Raw genomic sequence first — 12204 nt, 5'->3', positions numbered from 1 at the left:
TAAGAGGTGAGACCTCTTTTAATGATAAATCAACAAACAAATATGCCGGTTAGGTCTTCCTTCGAGGTCAAGTCGTAGGAAAGCCTATTTGGTATTCTTGTATGTTAAAACTGCATATGTTTGTGTGTATATATAATTTTGGATATGGAATTTTAATAATATAATAAAATTTTATAAGTGTTTTAGTAAATGAAACGTAAGGGCATTTTGAAAATACTCTTAAATAGTTGGAGCTATTTTTAAAGTTGGCTGTTTTCCGATTACTTGCCTTCAGGATAGAGGGCTCCTCCCCTTCCGATCTCATACTCTCCCGACTTCGTTCGCCCTGGCGGATCGCTGGCCATAGCATCCCTAGGCTGCGCGCGAGCGGAGCCGGCCGCTACGCTTCTCGGTGGTCATCTTTCATCTCCTAGTCTCCTCTCGCGAGAGTCCGTGTGTCTCTCGGTTGCGAGCCGCAACCTCAGCCCCCTGTCTAGACGGCGGACGGTGAACGCTCCCTCCGGTGAGCAGATCTAGTGGTTTTTCAAGATCATCCCCTTTTCATTCACGTTTGACGGACGGATCTTACTTCAGTTAGGTGGAGAAAGGTCCTGGCGTTCAATTGCGCCTGGGCAAACCCTTGTTTTTATAGAGACAACATAGGATAGTGGATCAAAACATTAAGATGGTAGCGTGGCAGTTATGACTAGAAATGAAAAATAAAATTTCTTCCACTGCATGAATTTCGACAGATGTTCACAGCAAAAAAAGTTTACCTTCATTTTTATTTCCTTACATTGGTCTGATTGCATTTGTGTTGGTAATTTTAGAATGGATGAGGTTGCACAAGCTGTTGCAAAAGTGAAGAAGGAGTGGGATCAATCGGTTGTCCAGATTCAAGATCGTATTAGGTTGATAGAAAGTTGCGGAACGTCTGGAAAAGGAACAGAGGAAGCAAATTCACTTCCTCGGTTAAACGGTGCTGCACAAGATGGACTTGCAGTGCTTAGGTCATTGCAGTTTAAACTTGATTTTTTTGCCCAGCAGCTTTCAACAGAAGAGGAAATTCAATCTGCGCAGCTTACCTTAGAATTTTGGAAGGAGCAGTATCAAAGGTAAGTTTCTGACTAAATTTTTCTCGTGATGCTCTGAAGATAATGTTTCTGTAATTTTACTCCCTGTGTATGCGTTCAACTCTCAAGCATTTACTGTATTTACTGAAATTAAATATTCTCTTTCTTGAATCTTTTTGTATCCATTTATTTAGTTTGCATAAGAGTTTGAGGAATGCCAACTTGCAAGCCAAAAACAACATTCGAAAAGCTGCTCAGCAAGAGGTGATCATTATTTAACTTGAATTTCCTGTGATGGTTCAAATTCTTCTTCAAGTTCCTCTGTAATATGCCAAAACACTATCCATTATGTTTTGCAGGTCATCAGGTGAATATATATTACGTACAAAACTTACTGTCTTATTTTGTTCTCTTTAATTGGTTTTAGTCGTTTGTTGTCTCCAATATTGGATTTTTACTTTGCAGAGAGAACTTCTTCTAGGAGGTGGAGAAGAGTCAACCATCCGTAGACGTAATCTGCAGTATGTTATCTACCTTGTCACATTGATAACTTCTAAAGTAGCACTTTTCTTATTCTAAGAATATATAAATGGATCTTCAATTGGGACAGAAAGATAGAAATATTCCAGGTGTTTGGCTGGTCAATATTAGAAGGGAAAACAATAAAATAACGTCGATACTCTTTGTTTTTATGATCAAGTATGTTTTGGCATTAAGTTCTGCACCATTATCTATTTTCTAGAACAATTGTTAAACTTTTAAATAATGATCCATGCGGAGCATTTATATAGGCTACAAAATATATAGTTGGACTTGTACAAGATGCACGGTATCAGTTTATTACCTTTGTGACAAATATAGAAGAGGAGGGGGAGGAGGCAAGGAGAAAAGAAGGGGGAGGGATAGTTTTGGCTAGCAAGGATGAAAAGGCCTAAATGGAAAGGGGTGAGGATTGTGTGATGCACAAACAGCCAATACGAAAGTTGTCCAAATCTCTAAACATGGATTTTAACCTTATTGTTGTAAGAACTCTGAAGAAATAAGATTCATAATTCATATAGCCAACTCAAATCTTGGCTTGATGATGAATTGTTATCTTGTAGAATAAAAAAAAGCAAAATATAATAGTAAATAATTTAAAGATTTGAATGGTCTACATTATATATGGCTAATTGCCATTTACTATTGTAGTATTGTGCATTCCAAAATTTTGTCAGGTTGGTAATTGCCACATATCAGTTAGTAGATAACAAAATGTAAATCCCATCCTTTAGAATTTATGCATGTATGTTTGTTTTTGATTACTCCAAAGTTGCGTCTTTCTATATGAAAATTCCTTTTTATTATGGCCTTGTGAGATTTGTATCCAAATTTTGGAGGTTTATTGTTTGATAACTGTTCTAGTTTATTTCTTCTTATCTCAACACGTTCAAAGCAGATTTCATTTATTTATATTAAGTAATATATTTTGTTCACTTAAAAAATTGGATTCAGATTATGATAAATAAAGCCCTTCGAGTTCCATTTTATGATTTTTTTTAAGATTAAAAGCTTATAGTGGGCCCAATTATTCATGGATGTAGAACAAAGGTTGGAATGACATCAGCTGCAGAAAGCATTACAGAGAGCCTCCGCCGTACGCGCCAAATTATGGTTCAGGTTAGTATTGAGACATGATGCATATATATGCTACAACTACCTCATCAACATCATAGTCCTAAAGACCATTTACCTAACCTTTTACAGGAAGTAGAAAGAAGTGCAAGTACTTTGGCAACATTTGGTATGGTCAATCTCTTTAAGATTTTCAAAGAATAAGATTGAGCACTGATAGTTATACTACATTGACAAGATAAATATCCTCTATTTTTTTTGTGTGCCAGTTGATTACCAAATGTGCTAGCTGCTAATATGCTGAATATCACAATATACACCATCCTACTTTAAATAATAACTCTAAGCCCCTTGTTTACTCGGAGTAGAAACAAGAATTTGATGGAGAAACAGAACCAAGGGAGAGAGATGTTTCTCACGTTGTGCTTACTTAGGTGCATAGGAGGTATAATAGAAAAAGAAACCTTGATTGATCAACATTGACTAACAGTTCAAATGACCAGTTACCAAAATTTTAAATTTTAGTTCAATTAATTTTTTAGTCTTTACAGACTTATATTTGGAGGTAAGAGGTGAAGTGCAAGATAAGATGCAAATAGTCCTGTCCAGCATTTAGTTTTACTACCTTGCCATAGGTGGTACTGTATCAACACTAGCACCATACCAACAAGAAGTTTGTACTGATTGTCAGGTGACAATCTGAAAATGATATGGGTCCACCAAGCCAACCAATGCCTATTGACACTTTAAACATTGTGATAAACACCAAATGAATTGAGAATTGGTTCTAGAGATTCCTTGAAACATAATGAAGAGAGAAGAGCAAAAAAATTGAACTTTGTACAATCATTTTGTAATCTAACTTATTTTTTATAGCATGCCTGAGGGCAGATTAAGATGGCTTTATTGCTTGATCATATCATTGTGTTTAGGTTAGCAGAAACACTGAACTTAGTACAATAAATTTTGTAATCTAACCTACTATTATATAACATGCCTGATTGTAGATTAAGATGGTTTCAATTGTTTAATTATATAACCAAGTTTGGGTTAAATTGATCTATGTAAATGGTGGAATAGTGAGTTGGTGGCTCTAATGTTTAGTTATATAGCATTGAAAAAAATGGCACCTGCTGACTATTTTAAATGCTAAGTTGAATGAAAACCAGGTTGTTCCATTATCTGGTTACTTAATTAGACTCTGATTACTGGAGATTGTTGATTTGCTCGTGTAAGTTGTTTCTCATTGTGACATTAAACCACTTGGTCTAGCTGTTTTATATTGGCTATCGGGTGAATGATCTCAGCTTAACCTTTGAAAGCTTCAGATGTAACCCATGTTACCCACACATTTGCAGCATGATAGTGATATTAAACAGGTATCTGATGACATACTTTTAAAACATATTCTATTGAGATGCAACTCTTCCTAACAGTTCATGGATCCTTGTTATGCACTCTTGCAATTTGCTCCGTTGGTTAAGCTCGTGGAAAATTTAGATCTATTATATAGATAAATTGGGTTTTTACTGGTTTAAGAGTAAATGGTTTCCTATCAAATCTTTAGCACTTATTATTCTGATTTTTGTTCTTGCGCTTGGTTATATACCATGAGTGAGAAGGGATTGACAATGTATTTTTTGATATGTACACCATTCTTGATTTTCTTATTGTTCTTGTTCTTGTGCTTGGTTGTATACCATGAGTGAGAAGGGGAGCCTTGGCGCAATGGTAAAGTTGTTGTTTTGTAACCAAAAGGTCACGGGTTCAAATTCTGGAAACAACCTTTTGCAAAAAGCAGGGTTAAGGCTGTGTACAATGGATCCTTACTTGGAACCCCTCATGACGAGAGCTTCATGCACCGGGTTGTCTATTTTTTTTTTTTTTTTTATGTGCACCGTTCTCGATTTTCTTATTGTTTTTGTCAAAACTTCTATGAAGACTGTTTGCAATTTTAGCTGTTGTGTTTTTCGGAAATTTTTTTTTTGACTGTTGTGAATGTGGCCCTAATTCTCCTACCTCTGGAATGTACCATGCAAAGGAATCAACGGGTGTCTTGAGACGAGCTGAAAATGAATACAAAGGACATCGGCCTCTTCTGATGCGAACACGCAACTTGCTATCCACAATGCGTCGGCAAGATGTTCTTGACAGGTATAGATATTATCAATTGTTTGTTCATATGAAGACCTAACAATTGAAATCACCAAATTCCCACCATTGCTGACGCATGGTCCCATGACAAATCCTCATACATATCAAATGTCTCTAAATTAGATCATACAAGTAAAAAAGCTTAAGTTTGGTGGTTATAACAAACAGTTCATATTCTATTAAAATTTGCTGATGGATCAATCTTGATGGATTGCTTAACTGGACCATGTCTAAAGTTGGCAATGAAAATTGAAAAGTATCGCATAGATTATACTAAAAAACATCAAGGGCAGAAGACAAATGGAAATTTTGTACTGCGAAGTGAGTGGCAATACAACTGTATTTAATTCTCAAGCATCAGTGAGCTCATTTGGGATGAGTTCACTGTTGCTTCGTCCTTGAACATGATCTTGTTTCCACTTATTTTGTTTTCACCAGGCAATCTTAATCTTTTATGGTCAGAATTGAAATTTAGACTGTTTTTCTCATGTTACAGTAACTGTGTTACACGCGTATTGCTTGATTGTAATTCTTGACTGTATCAAAACAGGGTGATACTGGTGGTTGGATTTCTCATATTTACAAGTGCTGTGCTCTACGTCGTCTGGAAGCGCATAGGGTTGCTGGCGCTTCAGAGGAAGATAATGGCAGTCGTCAAGGCAGGTTCCAGGGGCCAAGGCGTTGTGCAAGAGTTGGAGATTGTATGAATCCTCTGCCAAACCATATCCCAATCTGCTGCAGCTCCTACATGCTTTTCATGGGGCATTGGATATGTGAAATCTTTCTTTCATATTCATGTATCAACTGTAACTTTCTTTACAAAAATAATTCTACAAATCAAGCAATATGACACTGTTTTAAGAAAAATTAGAAGTCAGGACGTCGTCAGCTACCAAGAAAGTGGAATGAAGATCATATCACAAAAGAACATAGAGCTTGCTTGTTGACAAATAACTAAGAGAGAAATAAAATTTCAATTAAAGCTCCCACAAATATGATACAACGATAAATCATTAAAAAAAATAATTAACAAGATTAAAATTTAAATTTTAGTAGAGACTAATATTTTGAAAATCAAAATTATATATATATATATATAGTATATTTTTTTAAAAAATCATCTTTTTCTCTTTTACTTGCCAAGCCGGACTATTCTCCTCACTGAAGCCCTAGTTCTATGTCGCCCTCGCGATTCTCCTCACCAAAGCCATCCCTTGCTGCGCCTTTCCTCCCTCGCCGCGACGACTACAAGCCCCTCTCGGCGAGACAAGCCTTCTTTGGCTCTCTCTTCCCGCTCTCCCATGAATTTAGGTTTTCTGACACTCGCTCACTGCGCCCTCCCTTAACGCGGCAAAGCTCCAAGTTTCTTGAGACATCGACCCTCAAGCCTCCTTCACTCGTCGCATGAAGCTAGGGTTTCCTCGAGCCTCCCGACTCCCTCCCTTGTCGCGACGAAGCTCCATTGCCAGCAAACATAAATTTCAGATAGGAAAACTTTTAAAGAATAGAACTAGCTGAATTTTGATCTATAAGTTTTCTCTCTAAATTTAAACTTACAGATCGAAAAGTTACTTCACCTGTTGATTTTCCTTGCTATGCCTTACCCTCCCTCACCACGACGAAACTCCCTTGCTAGTACATGCTCATGTTTTTCATTCTCTGAATTATAATTCCTTCGTATTTGCTTTTTATTGTTTATCATTTTTAGAAATTGCATGATTACGAACCATTTGCTTTCAGTTATATCAAGTCAAGGAAACCTTAATCTTAAGGAAAAGAAAAACACATTCACTTCTTGTTGATTTTCATCTGATCACTATTATTTTAAGGTATATTCATATTTTGATTTCTTCAATAAAATTGATGTACTTATATATTTAATTGCATGAATAAGATCCTAACTCGTGAACAATTGAATTGTTATATTTTTTACTTGTAAGATATCTATGTAATATTTTATATAAGTGGATTTCGATAATAGTAGAGCAATTCTCCATATTATATTTTATTATTATTTATTTTTTGTTCATAATTTCGATCATCATAAAACAACTCTCTTTGGATATCAAAATAAAAAAAAAATAAAAAGAATAAGAGATAGCTCAAAGCATAAGGGGTTCATTAAATAAATATTTTAGTAAAAAAAATCATATAACAGAATAGAAAGTTTAGTTCAGATTTTAACTAATAAATCAAATGTAAATAAAGATTTTATTGAAAACAAAAATGATGAAAATGAAGAATTTGTGAGAAATGAAAGTGATGAGAATGAGTAATTTGTAGAAAATGAGAATGAAAAAAATATAAATTTTAATGATTTGGATGAAACTAAAATTGACAAAACTAAAGATATTGATAATTGTTGTGATGATGAACATATAAATGAATATCAATGTTCAACACCTAGATATGGTTTGAACATATTTGATCCAAGTGTTTGGGATAATCTTGATAAAAAAAAATTTACTTATGGAAAGAGGTCTTAAAAGAAAAGATATACTCAAGTTTCCTTTAAATAAGAATCTTAACACTTTTCTTATCCTTACTATGTTCAAATGTTACCAAATGGTGAGACTCATGATCAAAAATGGTTAGTGGACTTTAGTTGCACAAAATATTTATTATTTGTTGTAAGTTGTTTAAAGTAATACATACCAAAAGTAATTTAGTAAGAGAAGGAGTTAATGTCTAGAAACATTTATGTGAAAAACTTAAACAATATGAAAATAATATTGAACACCTCAGTAATCTAAGAACTTTTGTTGAACTAAAAATGAGATTAAAGAAAGGACTCAAAATATTAGAAACATGTTATGCTAAGAATAGAACATGTTAAGAATAGTTGTTGTCGTCAAATGTCTTGCTATAATTTGACATTTTATGAAGATGATAATGGTAATTTTTTGGGTCTACTTGAAATGATTGTAGATTTTGATCCAATAATGTAAAAGTATTTTTAACTCATTTAAGATAAAAAGATTCATTATCATTATCTTAGTCATAAAATTCAAAATAAATTAATATCTATTCTAGCTTCTAAAGTTAAGAATGCAATAATTAAAAAGTAAGAGACAAAATATTTTTTAGTAATTTTTGCTTGTACATCATATGCAAATCACAAAGAACAAATAACTCTCATATTAAAATGTGTAGATATTTTAGAAACTCCAATTAAAATAGAAGAGTACTTCTTAGAATTTGTAAATGTAGAAGATACGACTAGTTGTTTTTTTTCAATAAATTGCAAATTATTTTACAATTTTTAGAATTTGATATTGATAATGTGAGAGAACAAAATTATGATAATGGATCTAATATAAAAGGCAAAAATCAAGGTATGCAAAGGAGATTACTTGATATTAATCCTAGAGCATTTTACATGTCATATGGTTCTCATTCTCTTAATTTAGTTGTTTGTGACATGACAAATTTTTATGCTAAAGCAAAATCATTTTTTGGAACATGTCAATATATATACATCATGCTCTCTAATTTAACAAAAATATGAAATATTTTGCTTGAATATATTGATTGATTAACTTTAAAATCAGTGTCAACTATAAGATGAGAAATCCATATTGAAACAGTTAAAACAATACTAGCTCAAGCTTCCTAAATTAGAGAAGTTTTATTCAAATTAGTAGAAATAAGTGAAGATAACAAATTAATTAGAGATTTTGAAGCTTTAACATCTTGTGAACTTTTAAGTTTTGAATTTATATTAAGCCTTATTATTTAGCATGATATTTTGAATAAAATTAACTTAGTTAGCAAAAAATTATAGTTAGAGGATATACGTTTTGATGTTGCTATAAAATAATTCTCTAGTCTTGTTTACTTTTTTTTTTGAAAAATATAAAGAAAATGATTTTACTTCTGTTGTGGTTGATGCAAAAAAATAACATCTAATATGGAAATTGAACATGTATTTCCTACAAAACGTAAAATTGGTAGAAAAATGCATTTTGATGAGATTGCTAACACTGAAAAGGAAAATCAATCACCAGAAGAATCTTTTCGAATAGATTTTTTTGTCTTAGTGGTCGATATTATTCTTGGACAATTGAAGATTATGTTTGAACAATTGCAATATTTTGAATCTATATTTGGATTCTTGTATAATGTTGCAAAATTACGTTCATTGGATGACGATGAATTAATGTGTTCTCATGTGAATCTTGAAAATAATTAATTAAGAAATGATGACACTTTTAATATTGATGCAAAATATAAATTTTCAGAACTACAAATTTTACAAGTAATGTTATCAAGTGAATCCTATGAAACAAATAAAAAATGGTCTTGCATTCAAATATTAGAGTTTTTAAAAATAATAGATATGTTTTCAAATGTGATGATTACTTATATGATATTATTAACAATATCCGTGGCAGTGACATCTGCCGAAAAAAGTTTTTCAAAATTAAAATTAATAAAATCTTATTGATGTATCATAATGACTCAATAGGCTAAATGGATTAGTAATTTTATGCATTGAAAAAATATTTTGGAAAACATTGAAAATGATGCTATTATTGATGATTTTATTATTAAAAGTACATCATGAAGACACTTTAAATGAGTTAATTCTATGTTTTTTTTTTGTAGGTGTATATATTTTATGATGAATTCAATTAGAGTATAATTTATAGTTTCGTCTAATTTCTTTTTGGATGAAATAGTAATTGGAAGATAAAATTAGAGTATAATTTATAGTTTCGTCTAAGACCTTTAAATAATAAGGATCAGCTCTGTGCCCATCAAATTTATCCCTATCCTATTATAATAAATTTGATGAAAATCAAAATTTAAGTGTGCATGTTTTCATGATTTAGGGAGTAAACAAACATTTAGAAAATATTTCACTGTCCTTTCCAGCAATTAATTAGTTAATTAAATAAAAATAGTGACGAGACCATTTTTCATCATTGACAAAGTCTACTTGATTAAACAATACAAAAAGGTTACCAAATTTAAATGATATGAAATATAATTTGTATAACGACAAAGTCGTGATAATTATTGACGTATGATCCTATTTGAAATCAGAGAAGATAGTACGTTATAGATAGGTGATCTTGATATTGATCGTGAGAAAATTTTGAGCTAGAACCTAAGGGCACCGAGCCATCATGCATGTCAAAAAAGGGAAATAGAGAGAAAAACATCAACAACCGAGCCAGAGAAGGGTCTTCAGTGTCGGTACTCTGACGCTCAAGTTAAATAGATGCTCGAGAGGAAAAAGAGTGTAATGAACAGTAGAAATGAACAGTGACACTAAGTACATAATGTTGTGTACCGTACTTGCTCCTACGTACCTGCGCCTTTTGGAGGAGACCTCTTATATAGTATCAATTTTCCCTTGTGTACAAATATCGATGTATTTCCAAAAAAGGATCGACCATTCTGATATTTGTTGGTGCGGGGAGCATCCGACGATCGAACCTGAGTTTTGATAATGGCAAAGGATTCAAAGTTAAGGTTTATGGTGATCTAACATGTTGACTAAGTGTTTCAGAAAAGTCCTAGCTGCGGTTAGGCAAAGGGAAAATCCTAAGGGGTGGTAACCTTAGGTCCTAGGGGGCGGTAACCCTAGGTGGAGGAAAACCCTAAGGGGCGGCAACCTTAGGTCCTAGGGGGCGGTAACCCTAGGTGGAGGAAAACCCTAAGGGGCGGTAACCTTAGGACCGCCCCTAGGTGGAGGAAAACCCTAAGGGGCGGTAACCTTAGGTCTTAGGGGGTGGTAACCCTAGGCGAAAAGTCCAGTCGGTCTGGAGGACCGGACTAGCATCAGGTAATCTCTCCTGAGGGGAGTAGGTGAGGACACGTTCCCCGTAGAGGGAACAGTAGGCGTCGGGTCGACCTAGGGTTTCCGGTTGGAATCCAAAGTCAGATTCTAACATTGTCTTGCAGGGTATTTTGCTCGGACTAACCTTTGTTTGCAGGTGAGGAACCTGCTGGAAAAAGGCTGTCCGGGCGCCCGGGATGGATCCGGGCGCCCGGAGGTCCGGGCGCCCGGGACCAAATTCTATCCCCTGCGCGACTTCGCCACGTGGAGCATCCTGGTTGGTTGGCCACGTCACACTCCAGGCGCCCGGAAGGGATCCAGGCGCCCGGAACCGCATATAAAAGGAGGGTTGAGGTGCAGCTTCAAAAGACAACGAATTCTAAGTGATCTTTCATCTACACGCTGCTCCAAAAGACGCTCCGAAGTGCTACTACAAGTGCCCGACGACCCGAAGCTTCAGAATTAGCATTTCTTGTTGTCGGTATAATTTTTGATAACTTTTATTTGTACTCATAATTGTAATCTTTTAACGAGCTTATAGTTGTTGCCCACCGGAAGCGATCAAGGATCGCGGGCCTTCGAGTAGGAGTCGACTTAGGCTCCGAACGAAGTAAAATCGACCTGTCTCTTTGTGTTGTCTCTTTATTTTATTTCCGCTTATTCCGCTGCACGTTTTAACTCCGATAGTTTTCCGATAATCGAACGAAATAGCCACGAGCGCTATTCACCCCCCCTCTAGCGCTTCTCGATCCAACAATTGGTATCAGAGCGGGGTCGTCTTGAATCAGTGCAACCACTATTCGAGACAATTTTTTTTTTCGTGGTTTTGTTCGGAGTCGATTAGAATTTAGCCTCATAGCTATATTCTAATTTTTTTTACGAATCGATTTTCTGCTCAAAGCCGATCAATACCACTTGAGCCTGTAATTTTTTTTCTTCCTCCCGCACTACTAATCCAAGACTTAGTCTTGGAATAGATCTTGTTGTTTCTGTTTTTTTTAGATCTAAATGGCCCAACAAGAAGGATTTAGCACCGTTCGTCCCCCATTATTTTCCGGAGAAGACTTCGGATATTGGAAGGGGCGAATGGAAATTTATCTAAAGATCCAGTTCGACACCTGGATGATCGTCAAAACAGGACTGCAACTACCAACTGGTACAGACGGTAAGCCTACATCCTGTGAGAACTGGGAGCCAGCATTTATCAAAAAGGTGGAAGCCGACGCCAAAGCCACCTGCACAATCCAGTGCGGTCTTACCAAAGAAGAGCTCAACAGAGTCGGTCCATTCTCCTCCGCAAAGGAACTATGGGAGAAACTGATCGAACTACACGAGGGCACCTCGGAAACCAAGGTAAGTAAGCGTGATTTGTTACTAAATAAACTATACAATTTGAAAATGCAGGAAGGTGAGACGGCAAGCTCTTTGCACGCCCGAATTCAAGATATCATGAATTCTCTACATGGAATTGGGCAGAAGGTAGAAAACAGAGATATAATAAGGTATGCCCTTAACTCATTCCCTAGGAGTACACTATGGGCATCAATGGTAGATGCCTATAAAGTCTCTAAGGATTTGTCCTCCTTGAAATTAGAC

At 35.0% G+C, this 12204-nt stretch overlaps 1 protein-coding gene across 2 annotated transcripts; it reads left to right on the top strand.

Annotated features, from left to right (window-relative positions):
• Positions 1-260: 260 nt before the first annotated feature.
• On the top strand, positions 261-5687 carry LOC121997828. 2 transcript variants are annotated; one of them, XM_042552462.1, is made up of 8 exons: positions 261-572; positions 810-1094; positions 1247-1316; positions 1518-1573; positions 2636-2711; positions 2799-2835; positions 4706-4820; positions 5371-5687. In XM_042552462.1, exons 2-8 carry the CDS (start codon positions 811-813, stop codon positions 5525-5527), a joined length of 795 nt encoding a protein of 264 aa, XP_042408396.1. In that variant the 5' UTR covers positions 261-572; position 810; the 3' UTR covers positions 5528-5687. The 2 variants fall into 2 exon arrangements, with proteins under 2 accessions (XP_042408396.1, XP_042408395.1); XM_042552461.1 differs by having other exon boundaries at positions 262-502.
• Positions 5688-12204: the final 6517 nt, after the last annotated feature.

This window comes from Zingiber officinale, chromosome 6A (assembly GCF_018446385.1).
Source record: "Zingiber officinale cultivar Zhangliang chromosome 6A, Zo_v1.1, whole genome shotgun sequence".
Classification (NCBI taxonomy): domain Eukaryota; kingdom Viridiplantae; phylum Streptophyta; class Magnoliopsida; order Zingiberales; family Zingiberaceae; genus Zingiber; species Zingiber officinale.
Note: the sequence above shows the minus strand (reverse complement) of the source record. Positions and strands in the feature narration are given on the sequence as shown.

Bases quoted from the DNA above. Each gene is read 5' to 3' on its own strand.
- LOC121997828 (XM_042552462.1), top strand. From the start codon at position 811: ATGGATGAGGTTGCACAAGCTGTTGCAAAAGTGAAGAAGGAGTGGGAT. The intron at 1,095-1,246 runs GTAAGTTTCTGA...CCATTTATTTAG, and splicing joins TGGAAGGAGCAGTATCAAAG to TTTGCATAAGAGTTTGAGGA. The intron at 1,574-2,635 runs GTATGTTATCTA...TCATGGATGTAG, and splicing joins ATCCGTAGACGTAATCTGCA to AACAAAGGTTGGAATGACAT.